This window comes from Balaenoptera ricei, chromosome 1 (genome assembly GCF_028023285.1).
Source record: "Balaenoptera ricei isolate mBalRic1 chromosome 1, mBalRic1.hap2, whole genome shotgun sequence".
Taxonomy (NCBI): Eukaryota; Metazoa; Chordata; class Mammalia; order Artiodactyla; family Balaenopteridae; genus Balaenoptera; species Balaenoptera ricei.
In genome coordinates, this window is record NC_082639.1 from 192,230,696 (window position 1) to 192,246,658 (window position 15,963).

The window sequence follows — 15,963 nt, forward strand, 5'->3', positions numbered from 1 at the left end:
TTTAGCAGAGAAATAGCAGTGGAAAGAAGTCCTGGCCAGAGTAGGAGGAATTTCCCTGTGCTGAGTACAGGCGGCCAAGGCGATTAGGGGCTGCTGGTGTCTGGGAAGTGCACGGGGTGGCAGGGCGAGGGCCTGGGGGCTTGTGTTCAAGTCCCACTGTTGCCCTTCCCTCTATAGGAAGGCCCCTCTCCTCCCTGGGCCTTTGACTCCCCTCCTGGACCGGGCCCACTGGGACCGGATCAGTGGCTGTCAAACTTCTTTGGCTACAACCCACAGTATGAAGTACATTTTACATTATAGCCCAGCCCTTTCTACCAGCACTGCACTCTGATATTTTTTATTCCAGTATATATTATTCAATCCCATTTTAAAAAAATGATGGTCACAGTCTGCTAAATTGATTTCATGATCGATAACGGGTCACAGCCTGCAGTTTGAAAAGTAGTCCGAGATGCTGACCAGGGTTCCCTCCACACCAGACATCCCGGGATTCTCTGACCATCGTCACGGGGGGCTATATCCCGAGGCCGGCTGGACCCAGGATCCCGGGTCGGGACCCTCGGCTAAGGCTCTCTCCCCTTCTCTGGCCAGATCTACAATGGGACCCTTAAGCAGGGGGCAGACAACAAGCACTTCAGCTCCTACAGCCAGATGGAGAGCTGGGGCCGGCAGTACCCTCGCAGCAGCAATCCCCCCGGCGCCGGCAGCGACATCTGCTTCATGCAGAAGATCAAGGCCAGCCGCAGCGAGCCCAACCTCTACTGCGACCCCCGCGGCACCCTGCGCAAGGGCACGCTGGGCAGCAAGGGCTACAAGATCCCCCAGAACCGCTACAGCATCTACAGCACCTGCAGCAGCCAGAAGGCGGTCAAGAAGTACCCGGTGCGCCAGGTCTCCTGTATCTCCAAGCAGGACTCCGTGTACGTCCAGCCCACCTCCTGCACCAAGGACCAGTCCTTCAGCCACTCAAGGGCCAGCTCCAAGTGAGTGTCACTCGGCGGGGTGGGGCGGGGGGGCGGGGTGGGGCATGGGAGACAGACCTTTAGCCTGGGAAGTTCTCAGCATGGAGACACTGAACAAGCCTGTCGAGTGTGTGAGTTTTCAAGGGTCACGGGGAATGAACAAGGGGAGGAGAATCGGAAGCTAGCTGGGCCAGCAGTTCTCAAAGTGTGCTCCTCTGGCCAGTAGCCCCAGCATCACGGGGGCACTTGTGAGAAACACTCCTGTCAGGCCCTCCCAGACCTCCAGCTCAGAAACCCTGGGAGGGGCCCGCGGTGTGTGCGTTACCAGCCTGCAGGAGATGGAGACCCTGCCAGGGTTTGAGAATCCCTGGGCTTGGGCGTGTAAACCTCTCCCCACGTTCTGAAAGAGCAAAAGGGTGTGCCCTGGGGTCAACAACGGGAAGAGCCGGGTCCATCTTACAGGGCAAAAGACATAAAAACTGGTAAGATCTAGTGCCAGGGGTGGGAATGCAGGAGATGGAGTGGGAGTCCTATAGAGAACCCTGGGCATGGGGTGGCTTGGGGATGGCCACGGTGTCTCGAGGGTCTTGAGGCCTGCCCTCCAGGGCTCAGAGCCCAGTGAACCTCGGAGCTGTCCTCTGTCACCACTGAGTGGTCCTTTATTCATGTATTTGACATTCACTGAGCATGTGTGGTCTGTGGTCAGAGCGGGGAGACAGCCATGAAGAGAACGACAGCCCAGGGCCATCCTGCAGCTGCAGGATTAACCCCCTTCCATGGAGCCCAAGAGCCTTGCAATCTTCATCTCTAACCCTCAGAGCCCTTCCAGGCTAGAACCTGAGGAGAAACAGGCACAGAGACATTAGGTAGCTTGCCCAAGACCACACAGCCGAGGCCACACCCTGTGCCCTCCCCTACTCACCATGCTGTCCCGATCATAAGCAGAAGCGTTATAAAGCTGGCCCTCTCCTGGCTACTCAAAGGCCGTAAGGGGTATTTAGGATGCTCCCGAGAAGGACTAAGAAGCCTCTCTCCCATGGAGACTGACCAGGGCAGCGCCTGGCCCTGGCTCATTGCCCCAAACTGGAGGCCCCAAGAGGAGAGGGTCAGGTGAGCCATGGAGGGCGTGAGTGACAGGCCATTTGGAGGTGATGTTCGACTGGCAGATTCTGGGCGACAGTCTCTCAATGAGGATGGGGGAGACTGGGGAGCTCTGCCCCGTGGGTGATCTTTCCAGAAATGGAGTCGGGCACCTGCTACGGAAAGGCATGAGGCTGGTACACATGAGGAGTGTTTCTCCCTCTAGAAACGCCGGGAAGATTTCTAGGGGGCAGGGCTGGGTGCCAAGAAGGAGCTGTCCCCGCTGTCTTGTGGGACCCAGGACACAGGCAGCTGGGGAGGCAGCCTGTAGTCAGCACCCTGGGAGCTGGTGTGGGCCCTGGAAGAGAGGTTTCCTTTCCCTGGGAAGGCAGTGGGTCTTCAGTGGGTCACGGGCATGGTGAGGGGAAGGGACGGAGGCACCCCTGAGCCCTGATCAGGGCACAGTGCAGAGAGCAGTCTTGCTGGAGCAGACCTGCATTAGGGCTAGAGAGTGTGCAGGACACAGCAGAGCCAGACTATTGGGTTAGAACATGGTTGTTCTAGTTTTGTGGCTCAGAAAAGCTGATTATCGGCCATTTCGTGTGGTTCGACCTAACTCATGCCCTTGGATATCAGTTTAAGCAGTTTGAACTTGAACTTGCAGTATGAGAAGCTGCTGATGGGGACAACACAGTGAACAGAGCGTCCAGACTGCTCATCTGGGAAAGGGGTGTAACATTTTGGATGGGAGTGCTTGGAGAAGACACCAGTTGCGGGGGTCTCACTGTAGTCCCAGTGAGAGTGACCATGGTCAGAAGGAAGGCAGTGGCCGTGAGGATGGAAGAAGGAGTAGGTGTGGGAATTTTTGTGTTAGAAGAATTAGCTAGACTTAGAAATGAAGGGAGGAGAGAGAGATGGATGCGTGGATGGGTGGGTGGGCGGGTGGATGGATGGATGGATGAATGGATGGAGAGAAGATGGGTGGATGATGGATGGATGGAGGGAGGGAAGATGGATGGATGGATGGATGATGGAGGGATGGAGGGAAGGAAGATGGATGGATGGATGGAGGGATGGGTAGATACATAGATAAATGGGTAATGGATGGATGGAGAGAAGATGGATAAATGGATAGATGGATGGATAAATGGATGTGTGGATGGAGGGAAGATGGATGGATGATGGATGGATGGAGGGAGGGAGGCAAGATGTATGGATGGATAGATGGATGGATGGATGGATGGAGGGAGGGAGGGAGGGATAATGGCAGGACGTGGATAGATGGACAGGCCCCCAGCCATTCTCTTCCATTTTCCCAGTACCAGGCACAGACATGAGAGATGGCAGAGTGGGTGGAGAGCTTCCCCTCAGGAATAGGGTGGAGGTAACTTGCTGCTTGGACATGAACCCATGACAGGGCCTCGTCCCAGCAAGTGTTTGCGGTGGGGTGAGCCTTCCCCCTCCTCTGGAGGAGCTGCCCACAGCGGGGCCTGGGGCTGCCTCATTCTGGCTCTCGGGCGCGCAAGGGGGATTCCAAGCCCCCGTAACCCTCCCACACCCCACACCGCCCGTCCCCACAGGATCTGCAGCGAGGACATCGAGTGCAGCGGGCTGACCATCCCCAGGGCCGTGCAGTACCTGAGCTACCAGGACGAGAAGTGCCAGGCCATCGGGGCCTATTACATCCAGCACACCTGCTTCCAGAATGAGCCTGCCAAGCAGCAGGTGAGTGGCCTGGGCGGGGCCTGGGCGGGGCAGCCTGACCCTGCACTTGAGCTGGTGGGGGCATTTGCCGTTGGCTCCTTCTGCCCCAGCCCAGCTGCCTGCGGCCAGGAGTGGGCCTGGCACTGCCCGAGGTCAGAACGGGCATCTTAACCCTCTGTGGGAGCAGAGCCCCTGGTGGAGGGGACGCCACTCGACCGTGTTTCCTCTGTTGGTCGTGGAAGAGACACTTGGTGACGGCCACGGGTTCAAAAGAGACCCCTCCTCAGATTCCACTAAGGAGGGACGTCTTCCTCCACTTCAACTTCCTCCCCCTGCCCCCTCTCTCTGTTTCTGTCTCTCGTCTGTCTCTGTTTCTATGTCTCTCTCTGCCTGTGTCTCTCTATGTCTTTGTTTCTGTCTCTTTGTCTCTCTCTCTGTCCCTGTCTCTGTCTCTCTCTGTCTCTGTTTCTCTCTCTTTCTCTGTCTCTCTGTCTCTTTCTCTCTCTGTTGCTGTCTCTCTGCCTCTGTTTCTGTCTCTGTGTCTCTGTCCCTGTCTCTCCATGGTGCCACCCTCTCTCACCAGGCGTCTGTGGTGGAGAACAGGGCTGTCTGTGTCTCTAAGCGTGGCTGGCAGGGAGGACTCCTCAAGTCCTCTGCTGTCAGCCCAAGGGTGCAGTCCCGTGAATGCATTTCCTAGGGTGCGCGGGGTCCATCTGCATCCAGTTCCTGCTGTATGAGGAGGCGTTTCCACGGGGGTCTCCCCGCCTTAGGGTTCTGAAGTGTGTTCCCGTCTGGTCCTCACCCCAGGCTCCTGAGGAGGAAAGCGGGGCTGGGGAGGAGGGGGCTCAGGGAGTCCCGGCTAGGATGCGGGAGAGCTGGCGGCTAAGTCCTGCCTTCGCTCCGGGTCTGGCCGGTCACTATCACTCTGCGCTGCTTGTTTATTTCGGCCGCCCTGGGTGTTTCGGTCGGAGTGAAGCTGTTCCAAGTGGAGGGTCGTCAGCCCGCCTCACCGCCCTGCCCGGCGCTTGGCGCCCTGTCCCGCAGGTGTACCAGCTGGGCGGCATCTGCAAGCTGGTGAGCCTCCTCCGCAGCCCCAACCAGAACGTGCAGCAGGCCGCGGCCGGGGCCCTGCGCAACCTGGTGTTCCGGAGCACCACGAACAAGCTGGAGGCTCAGAGGCAGAGCGGCATCCGCGAGGCCGTCAGCCTCCTGAGGAGGACCAGCTGCACGGAGATCCAGAAGCAGCTGACCGGTGGGGAGCCCGGCCACAGAGAGTGGGGCGTCTGGGAGGCGCTGGGGCGGCCACAGCCCAGGACAGGGTGGGGCATGGGCGGCCTCAGGCTGACACCCCAGGAGTCCCATGGGACCGGTGCTGGCCAGGTTAGTCGTGTCCAGCTGGTGACCCTGGGTATCGTGTCCCTCCATCCATCTGTCCATGTCCATCCGTCCGTCCATCCACCATCTATGTGTGAGGGATAGAGGGCGGGGGTGGAGGCTTGGTGTCCAGGCAGGACCCGTACTCAGCAGACCCTGGGATTTGCAGGTGAAGGGGAGAGAGCAGGTCAACAGGTCTTCAGCGCCTGTATCCAAGGCTTGTGCCAGCAAGCACTCAGGGTGGGGACACAGGGCACAGAAGTCACCGAGGAGACCTTGAGTGGGACGGGGAAGATGGGACCACATACAGAGCAACAGTAAGAGTTTCTGGGCTGACTTTTGGGTGGAAAACAGAGACCGTGAGAAGATTCTGAGTGCTAGCATTTGTATCAGAAAACACTGCTGAGTCTGATGTGTTTCGATCAGCTTCCCTATGTGTAACTTTGACCTGCACAGAGAATTGTAGGCGCTCTGCCCTCAAGAGCCTGCCGTCTAGTTGAGACGTGGGCAAGTGGGCTCACGGGATGATCAGATGACAGAGGCCCGTCCGGGAGGTGGGGTCCAGCCGGGGGTGGCACCGGGTCCCTGGTCTTCCTGACCCTGGCGGTCCCCACCCCCAGGGCTGCTCTGGAACCTGTCCTCCACCGATGAACTGAAGGAGGAGCTCATCTCGGACGCCCTGCCCATCCTGGCTGACCGGGTCATCATCCCGTTCTCCGGCTGGTGCGATGGCAACAGCAGCCTGCCCCAGGAAGCCGTGGACGCTGAGGTCTTCTTCAACGCCTCCGGCTGCCTGAGGTGAGGGCGGGGGGCGCAGCCTGGCTCAGCCCAGGCTCAGCGGGGCAGGGCGCTGACGCCAGCCTGGCCTCCTGGGCCGACTCCCAGACGCGGCTGCGCCCCAGCTTCCCTGGGCCTGGTGGAGGCTCAGGACCCCGCCATCTCTGCTGAGGGGCTCTTCCTTAGGAATCTGAGTGGAAATGCTTGGATCTGAATAGCTAAACTGGCTCAGCTGTTTCCCCTTCTTCCACCCCACAAAATATGCCTTTCTTGTGCTGTCTCGAAGGGCATTTTTAGATACAGGTCTGCTGATGGGCTCCCGGCTGGGGTGCGAACAGCATCTGCCGTATTCCTCGGCGTGAAGATGGCACTGCTCTGCCCAGAGTTCCCTGAGTTCTGCCCCAGGGTGTGGCAAAGGCCCTGGAGGCTGTTGGCGGAGGGACCTAGGCGTGCTGCTTCCAGGGGGGTGGGCGGTATGGAGGTGGAGCTGTGGAGCAGATCCCCCCTAAGGGTCACACCTCCCTCTGACGGGCTTTGTCTTCCCCAACTCCTGCGAGCCCCAGCACAGGGGTACAGTTGGCTTGGGCTCCTCCCTGCCCGCCTCTGGCGGCAGCCTCTGGGGAGCAGAGAGGCTAGGGAGAGGCAGAGCGAGGGTAATCGAGGACTTTGTGGGGTGGCAGCAGTCACACCCCACCTGCACCAGGCAGAGGGGCCCAGACTGCCCGGGTGGGAGTGAGCCCACTGCTGGGGGCAGAACACAGCCTCCGCGGGGAGGGACGTCCAGTCCCCTGCCCAACAAGTGCCACGAGGGCAGGGTGTGTGCCTGGGCTGCCAGCGGCACTGGAGCCCTGGACACATAAAAGTTACGGGCCTGGGGAACCAGGTGGGCAAGAAGGGTGAAAAGAGCCGAGTTCCAGTGAGACCCCTTCCCAGCCTCAGCCAGGACTGAGCAGGATTGGCTGAACGATTTCTCTTTCCTTCCTTGGTCCTCATTTCTGTTTCCCGCTTGTTCCTTTCCTCTTCTCTTCCCCCCTCCTCTCCCCCCTGCATCTCCTCCTCTCCCACCTGTCCCCCCCCCCACCCCTCCCCACCCGCCCCATGTCCTCCACCAGGAACCTGAGCTCCGTGGACACGGGGCGCCAGACCATGCGCAACTACACGGGTCTCATTGACTCCCTCATGGCCTATATCCAGAACCGCGTGGCGGCCAGCTGCTATGACGACAAGGTGAGCGTCGCCCCCAGGTGGCACCCCTGAACCTAGACTTCTCTCTGTCTCCAGTCAGTGAGGGCGGCCTGGGACTCCAGGTCCTGGTACTTTTCTCTCCCAGATTCCACAGGGCAGGTCTGCACTCCTGGGAGCCTTTAAGGCGTGGCCTGGTGGCCGGAAGGGACCCGGAGCCTGGCCAGCAGAGGGGACGTCTGGAGGCTGAGCACCCCGACCGTTCCCTGGCGGGTGGCGCCCGAGCAGTGGTTACAGGGGCAGGTCCTCTCCCGCACTTAGAGGCTTTGTGACTGTGACACTTCCCTCATCTCTCTGTTCCTCAGTTCACATCGTATCTACCTCGGGGGTTGTTCTAGGGACTCAGTTAATAAGCAAAACACGAAGAGAACTCCTGGCTCAGGGTGAGCTCTCTGTGAGCGTCCGCTGCCGCCCCCAAAGGCCCTGGTGGAGCCACCCTGTCACCCCCCAGGACTCTGGACACCTGCCCAGACAGACAGAAAGGGGAAATCAGGGCAGGAAGATAAACTGGAGGCTGAGGTCCTTCCGCACAGCAGGACGGAGACTGGCGAGCAGTCCCCAGGGGACTGGCCAGGCGTCACGGCCCCTGGGTCCTGCACACGGTTTCCCCGGGGAGGGATTTTTGTCTCCTGCTCCCTCCCCTGGAAGTGACAACCGGCTTCAGGAGACAGCCTGTCACTTGACTGCTCAGACTGGCCTCAGCAGCACCGTGATCTTCTGCTCTGGGTGGAACACCCCCTCCACCTGGGTGACCCCGGGCCCTGGAAGTCAGGGGCTCCCAAACCCCAGCAGGGCCGGACATCAGGAGGGCAGATCTGCTGCCTCACCCCCGAGCCGGGAGGGTTTACGGAAGGAAGGCAGCAAAGATCTGGGAGCAGCTGCCACTGGGAACTTCTTGGACCGTGGCGGGGTCTGTGCTGGCCCAGGGCAGCCCGAGGGGCCCGCCCTCTCGTTGGAGGGACTGTGGCAGCAGGGACTGAGCCGGGCGTTCGGGGGCTGAGCAGAGGCTCAGCGCCGTCTCTGCTCGGCCCCCAGTCTGTGGAGAACTGCATGTGCATCCTGCACAACCTCTCCTACCGCCTGGACTCCGAGGTGCCCACCCCCTACCGCCAGCTGGAGTACAACGCCCGCAACGCCTACACCGAGAAGTCCTCCACTGGCTGCTTCAGCAACAAGAACGACAGGATGATGGTGAGCGTGCGTGTCTGTCCGTGCGTCTGTCCGTCTGCTCCCGCTGAGTCCCCCGGATCCCACCGCCTCGTCCACCCCACCTCTCTGCCCTGCTGGAGCCTGAGACCAGTCCCCGGGGATGGACCCCTGCCCGACCTTGGCATCTTAATGACACTGGGGGTGTGTGTGCTTGGGATGTGGGAGCTGCTCAGACCCCCAGAGGCCAAAAGCTCCAGCCCCCTGTTTGCAGGCCTCGTCTCTCTTGCTGTGTGACTAGTAAAGTTTCCCCCTCTTCATCTCACCCCTGAAGATGGGGGGCAGCCTGGTTCCCACCGCCCCCTGAGCCCCCCAGGTCTCCCCAGAAGCGGGGGGCTGCTGCGGAGGGAGGATGGCTGCCGTCACCGTGCCGGCGGTGGAAGCCAGGCCCCGGACCACCCTTGTCGGCCCAGGGAGGGTCAAGCTCAGGCTGTGACTCTGGGAGGGGTGGAGGCGTCAGGGCGTGAGACCCACAGCAGCCTCATAGCTGGGAGGTGGGGGCAGAGCTGGCCTGGGGCACCGAGGATGCTCTGTGCCCCGTGGAGACGGCAGAGGGCACAGTTGCCCCTCACCCACCGGGGAGCAGCTGCAGTGCACAGAGGAGGGGGCAGCGGGCGCTTGCTCATCTGGGAACCATGACCTTGAGGCTGGGGGAGCGGAATGCGTGGGTTCGGCTCCTCTCGACTCGCTTCTTGTCCCCAGAATGACAACTACGACTGCCCCCTTCCTGAGGAAGAGCCCAACCCCAAGGGCAGCAGCTGGCTGTACCACTCGAGCGCCATCCGCACCTACCTGAACCTCATGGGCAAGAGCAAGAAGGACGCCACCCTGGAGGCCTGCGCCGGCGCCCTGCAAAACCTGACCGCCAGCAAGGGGCTGGTGAGCGCCCCCCGCCCTGCACCTCTCTCTCCACCCGCAGTCCGGGCTCAGCTCTCCGCGTCCCCATGAACCGGGGCCTGCCTGAGTCAAGGGTCTGGCATGCGTAGGCTCTGGGCCAGGCACTGGGGACGTGTGGAGGGAACATCCTCAGCCCCTGGGAACGCCCAGGTGGAGGACAGGGGCTGTGGAACCCAGCTCTCCTGGATTCTGTCTGTGCCGCAGAATCTGCCTCCTGGTGTCCGGCCCTGGGCTGGCCTCGGGCTGTGCCTGGGATGGGGGACAGGATGAAGGGCGTGTTTGTGGTAGGAGAGGAGTCTCCTCTTTGCTGAACTGACAGGGGTGGAAATAGAGGGTCTGGGGTGTGGGCAGGTCCAGAGGAAGATGTGACAGGATCGGGAGAGGTTTTGAGGCCACAGGCAGGGCCGGGTGGGGCCCTGGGAGGCACGTCTGCAGCCACCCCGCCCTCCTGTTTGCTCAGGACAGCAGGGGGCGGGCGGAAGGAGGACAAGGGTGAGTTGAGGGTAAAGGAGGAACCCCCACTGTGAGGGGATAGGCCGGGGGTCCTCGAGAACCCCACACCAGCCTGGACCAGGTTACGGCCAGGATGGCTTTGCTGCCAGCGGCCCGGGTGGGCTGACCTGGATTGCACCTCCACGAGGCACAGGCCCCGCTCTTATCCATCCTTGACTCAAGTACGTACTGATTCCACAGAAGGCAAGGAGGTTGGCAGAGGATGGTGGGCACTTCCTCAGGTGACAGGTGCCCTCGATCAGAGGCTTCACGTGAGCAGTTAGTGCCGGGAAGGGTGAGGCCGGCAGAGCGGCAGCCGCTGGCACCGGCTTAATCTGGAAGTTGACTCTGGGGCCCCTCCCACCGTGAATGAGGGACCGGAGACTTCCCTTCTTCCCTGGGCTCCAGGCTGCCCCGGGTGAGGTGCAGGTGCGTGTCTGCCCGGGGCTTTGTTCTGCAGTCACCCGGGTGGGAGCAAATGTGTGTCTGTCTCTGCTTCCAACATGGAAGAGAGAAGGTTCTGAGGTCTCTCGGTTTGGGGTAACTGGCCCTCTCCGGCCTGCCGGGCGGCCTGGGGAGGCCAGCCAAGGCCTCACTCGTCCGTCCCTTCCCTCAGATGTCCAGCAGCATGAGCCAGCTGATCGGGCTGAAGGAGAAGGGCCTGCCTCACATCGCCAACCTCCTGCAGTCGGGCAACTCAGACGTGGTGCGGTCCGGAGCGTCCCTCCTGAGCAACATGTCCCGCCACCCCGCGCTGCACAGGGTGATGGGTGAGCTCCGCGTGGCTCAGGCCAGCCCCCACCCCCTCGAGGGGGACCCCCGCTTTCCAGAGCCTACCGAAAGGTTACCCTCTGACCGCTCCCTGGGGTGGGGGGGAGCTGGCCCAAGAGAGGCTCGGGCACAGGAAGGGGCAGGTCACCTGAGGATGGGACACAGGTGTGCGAGGTCCCCTACGGTCCCAAGCCCTGGGTTGGAGCCGCCAGGCCTGGGGCCCCATGGGAGCCCTCGGTCACCTGACCCCGTGCCCTCCCCTCCTTTCTCTCCCAGGGAACCAAGTGTTCCCAGAGGTGACCAGACTCCTCACCAGCCATACCGGCCACACCAGCAACTCGGAGGACATCCTGTCCTCGTCCTGCTACACCGTGAGGAACCTGATGGCGTCGCTGCCGGGGATGGCCAAGCAGCACTTCTCCAGCGGCATGATCAACAACGTCATCAACCTGTGTCGCAGCAGGTGGGCAGGTTGGGGCCCCTCCGTCCCCTCCCCGGCCCCGCGGAGCAACAGTACTGCAGCCTGAGCAGGCCGAGTGGTGCCGGGGAGCTGTGCGGTGCAGGGCGGGGGTGGCGGGGAGGCCGACCAGGAGGGAAGTTCAGAAGCTGAGCTCTAACATCCAGGCCTCGGGCAGCACACTTCCCGGCCAGGGCACCGAGGGACACTGAGTCCTCGTGGGCCAGCAGGAGGCACGGAGCAGCAGACCCAGCCTCTCTCACCCACGGGCCTCTCTCCTCCGAGGACAAGGCCAGGGGATGGGACCGGGGCCCCGAAGAGAGTCCCGGGTACCTCTAGGCGGGCAGGGGCCTGGGGTTGTGCCCGCTGTGTAGAGTGACCCCCAGTGGGGCTGTGCTCTCAGGCACCCAGGGGCTGCCCCACGAGGAGGTGAGGGGGGGACGGAAGGGGGTGTTCGTTCATCCTCAAGTTGCTGGAGTCTCACCCCTGATGAACTTCCACCCGTGCAGTGCCTCCCCCAAGGCTACAGAGGCCGCCCGACTCCTCCTGGCTGATATGAGGTCCAACAGGGAGCTGCAGGGGGTCCTCAGACAGGTAAGGGCCCACACCTTTCACCCCTGCCGGCGAGGCTTTCCTGCTCCTTCCCGGCCCTGACTCAGGTCCGTGAGGCTCAGGAAGGGAGAAGCCGGCCCCTCGGTGACTGGGATCCGGCCGCTGACACATCTCAGCCCAGGGCCTGAGAAGATGCTGAGGGAGTGGAGGACAGAGGAAACCCAGGAAGTGCCGCAGAGGCCTGGGAGTGGGGGGTCTTCTGGGAACGAACTGAGAAGCAGGCGGGCCAAAGGCACATCACGCCCTTGGGGGCACGTGTGCACTCTGGCTGGGAGGGCGGGTTTGGGCTGCATGACGAGACCCCATCAAGTTTAGACTGAAGGGTTTGCTTTTGGCGCTGGGAAGCCACTGAGGGTTGGGAGGGGAGGGTTACATGCCGAAACCAGCCCTAGGAAGGCTCCCTTCATGCACTCTGCAGGACGGAGTGGACACGAGACCCGGCTGCTGGATTTGTCCGGTGGCAACCTTGCCCCTCTGTCCCCAACACCTCCCCCCTCCCCAGCCGCACGGTCGGGTCCAGTTCTGTAGGAGCCCTTCATGCTGCCTGACCTCCTTTCCCATCTCGGGGGCAGCCGCTCTGTAGACCGAGGTGTCAGCAGCGGCGAGGGTGGAGGAGAAGGGCAGGGGCAGAAGAAACCGGCGGGTCGGGCTACCGAAGCTCGGGCTTCCGGCTGGAGACCCTGTGTTTACGTTTAGAAACCGATCAGCCAGGGAAGTGGGGGAGGGTCGGGGGCTTTTGAGGGAGGAGGGAGGGGAGCCCTGATGGAGAGGTGGAGTCTGGGGTCTGCGTGCGGGGCCTGGGGAGAGAGGCCAGGCTGCGTGCAGACAGCTGCGTGTCCACGTGGGAGAAGCCACGGGCACGGGCAGCATGTCTGCAGAAAAGTCTTGGGGGACAAAGGCGGAAGCAGGGAGAAGACCCTCCCTGGGGGCCGAGGGGAGAGGGGGCAGGAAGGGAGGAGGAATTGCTGTGAGGGGGCAGGCAGCGGTTCCCAGGGCTCCTGATGGACAAGGAGATGGGAACAGGAAGAGCCTGGATCTGGGGATCCAGAAGTCTCTGGTGACTCTAGGGCACAGCTGTCAAAGGGGGGAGGGGGAACCCCATGGGGCCCACTGCAGGGGGGAGGGCGGGGAGCTGGGGGGGGACCTGATCACCTCAGTTTGGCCAGAGGGAAGGGAGACAAAAGAATGGGTAAAAAGCTGCCTGTTTAATGACATTTCTGCAGGAAAAGTGAAGGAGGAGGAGGAGGAGGAAGGCGGGGAGCGGGGGGTGGTGACAGGGTCTTGGAGGGTCAGGAACTGCCTGACCAGGCAGGGGAGGGGATGGGAGGACGGCCCCCTGGGCAGGAGGAGGACGGCTCTTCCTCCAGCGCAGTGGGGAGACAGACGGGGCCGTGGAGCCACCGTGGTCAAGGGTGGCCGGGGCCGTGTGAAGCCACTGCCGGTGTTGGCCCTTGTCCTGCTCTTTTGGGCAGGTGGGCTTGGCCATGTGACAGCTGCCAGGAAGGCCTAGTGGAGGGGAGGTGGGTGAGAGGACCAGGGAGCGCTTCCTCCAGCTGCTCCGAGGTGGCCCGAGGGTTGGGCTCACCCAGATAGGGAGGCGGCACCCACCCAGGACACACAGAGAGTCCCCTCGTTAGGCTCTCCTGGGCCGTGCAGTCGGAGCCAGCTTTGACCACAGCCCCGAAGGGACTGGGCTGGTGCTTCGGTGCTCAGCCATCTTCACGGGGTTGTTGCATCCCCAGTGAGGCCGCCATGGGCTTGGTCCCTCCTGCAGACCAGGGAGACGGGGCCCCGGAGTTAGCCTTGACTTGGCCAGTTGGAGGACAGCGGGGCTTGGACCCAGGACTCGTCTCTCCTGGGACCTTCCACCACATCCTGCCAAGCTTGGCAGGAGAGAGCCTGCAAACCTGCAGGGGATGGGGATGGGGGGGGGGGGCGGTGGGGATGATCACGTGGTCCATGCCCAGACCAGGTGGGACCGGGGCTTTGAACCGCCTGCCTTGGGCCCCTGCATCCCCACTGGTCAGTGAGCGCTGACGAGGCTCTCAGAGGCCAGGGCTGGAACCAGGCACCCCTTCTCAAGGGCTGTCCTCAATCACTCCAGAGTATTTAGTGAGCACCTGCTGTCTGCTATGAGACATACAGGAGTAAGATTCAGTCTCTGCTCAGCAAGCACTCGGGGCTGGTGAGGCCGGAGGTGGCAGAACACACAGGTAGACAGAGCCCATGACCCTTCCGCCCTGCCGGGCATGACCTCCCTGCCAAGAACTCTTGTCGGGATTTATTTTTTTAAAAAGCGGGGCCAGTCAGAGGAAGAAACAGACAATTTTTCTAATCTGATTTCGGTGGCTGCTCTGTTTCTAGAGCGACAAGCACTAGCTAAACCCTCACGCCTTGATTCAGATTTCTGTGATGGCAAGTAGGATGTTCCATTGTGCGGAAGGCCAGACCCATCTCACTCACTCGTGAGCGTCAGTGACCTCATGCTTGGTCACACGTTTAATCAGGCCAGTTTTAGCCCCGACACACGTGCAGAGTGTGTCCAGAGAGCTTGGCGCGAGCTCAGGGATGCTTGGGGGCAGCCTCTGACCGCGTGGACGCCCACACTGGTCCGTCCGGTGATGTTTCCTGTACCTGGTGCTTCTCGTCCACAGCAAGGTTTGGATCGGAACATGCTGGGAACCTTAGCTGGGACCAGCAGCCTCCGGAGCTTCACCTCCCAATTCTAAGCAGAGGCTGCCCAAGCAAGTTCGGCTTGCAGGTAAGAGGCGGCCCATCCAGGGCAGGGGGCGCCCCCAAGACCCCTACCGCAGCCTCAGCCAGTCCCAGAGAAGGGAGCCAGGCGGTGCTCCCCAGGGATGCAGAAGCATCCTTCAGTCCAGCTGACGCACGGTGAGGCTGTCTGTGAGGACAGCCGTGTAGACTGCCCGGCCAGTGACCATCGCACACAGGACGTTAGGGGCGTGCAATGTCCTGGTAGCATCGACAGGCCAGAGGTCTGGGCAGAAGTGCCGGGTACAGCCGTGTGCGTTGCACACTGCGCGACCCAGGTGGTGCCGTTCACGTGGACTGCAGTGTGAATGGCGCCCCTGCGGTGACACCATGTGTCGTTTTGGGTTTGGGCTCCTACAGCTCACCACCTTCTCCTTTTTATAATCCACCTTCCAGTCTCTGCAACGTGCCTAGTGTGGACAGGCTTGCTTCCAGCTGATGATTCTAGGGACCAAAACCTCAGATCCAATATCTGTGACAAAGGCTCATAAGCCTTAGCCTTCATTAGACTCACCTGGGACGCTTGCTAAACTGCACACTCCTGGTCCCAGCCCCAGCAGTTCCGACTCAGTGGCTCCGGAGCGGGGTCCAGGAAAATACATTGTTAAACAAGCATCCAAAGTGATTCTGATGCAGATGAGCCCAGGACCACGCTTAGATGCTCAAACCAGACCTCGTCAACCCTCCCTCGAGGGTCAGCAGAGGCAGCCCTGGGGTAGAGCCAGCATCTCCGAAGAGCCAGGGGTGAGGACAGGGTCTTCTGAGCTGAAGGGGACTTCCTAGTGCCCCAGCGATCGCCAGGACCCCAATCCCAGCACCCGCGGAGGGTCCTGGTGGGGGAGGGGCTATAACTTCAGTCCAGATGAAGGTTCCCTTAGACCTCAGACACCCACTCCTGGCAAATGGGCTCCAACAACATGAGGACAGGAAAGGAGAGGAGACCAAACCCAGCAGATGCCTGACGCGCGCAGTCACGGCGTTCGGTGCTGCGCTGGCCCCCGGGGTGGGGGGCAGCTCTGACCCAACAGGAGCGACCTATGAACGTGTCGAGGGCGACCCTGACCCCGGGCTCAGGCCTGGGCGCGTCTGTGCGGACGTGGTGAGAGGGGGACAGCCCTGGCGAGACCGGCGGCGTGGCTCTCCCCCTGTGGGCACTCACTAGAGGCCTTGTCCTTTTCCAGACGTGATACGATCCAGCTGAGAAGACTCGGGCCTTGCTGGAGGGGTATTCTGTCCAGCTGCACAGTATTGGGAAAGGTTTAACCACAGCTGAGAGCAATCCGGGACGCCGTGGACGACAAAAATACTTTTAGATTCTTTTTTTTTTTCCTTGGGGGAACTGACAGGCAATGGGGGTTGGGGAGGGTTGGGGGGCCTTTCTTGAGTTAAGGGAGCTTACGTCTGATGTCAATACTTCTTTTGCCGAGAAACGGTACATATACATGTGTATAGTGTGTGTGTGTGTGTGTGTGTGTGTGTGTATTGCCGCGCACGCGTGCGTGTGCGTGTGCTGAAAGCAGGACCTCAAACTGCAAAGAGCTGTGTGAGCTGCCGGACTGCAGCTCCCGGTGGTGGAGGGACCCACCCTCACGGGCGCGGACGCTGTGTGCTTTGGGT

The 15,963-nt window shown here is 61.5% G+C and overlaps 1 protein-coding gene across 1 annotated transcript in view; it reads left to right on the forward strand.

The window, feature by feature from the left end:
- The window catches only part of PKP1 (plakophilin 1), a 41,320-nt gene extending 25,650 nt beyond the window's left edge, over positions 1-15,670 (forward strand). The window contains exons 3-14 of the mRNA XM_059906285.1: positions 592-983; positions 3,623-3,767; positions 4,791-4,998; positions 5,741-5,918; positions 7,010-7,124; positions 8,175-8,330; positions 9,048-9,224; positions 10,351-10,504; positions 10,782-10,968; positions 11,472-11,556; positions 14,229-14,335; positions 15,528-15,670. Of these exons, the coding sequence (XP_059762268.1) occupies positions 592-983; positions 3,623-3,767; positions 4,791-4,998; positions 5,741-5,918; positions 7,010-7,124; positions 8,175-8,330; positions 9,048-9,224; positions 10,351-10,504; positions 10,782-10,968; positions 11,472-11,556; positions 14,229-14,303 (1,872 nt within the window). The 3' untranslated portion in view covers positions 14,304-14,335; positions 15,528-15,670. The remainder of the gene's footprint in view (positions 1-591; positions 984-3,622; positions 3,768-4,790; positions 4,999-5,740; positions 5,919-7,009; positions 7,125-8,174; positions 8,331-9,047; positions 9,225-10,350; positions 10,505-10,781; positions 10,969-11,471; positions 11,557-14,228; positions 14,336-15,527) is intronic.
- Positions 15,671-15,963: the final 293 nt, after the last annotated feature.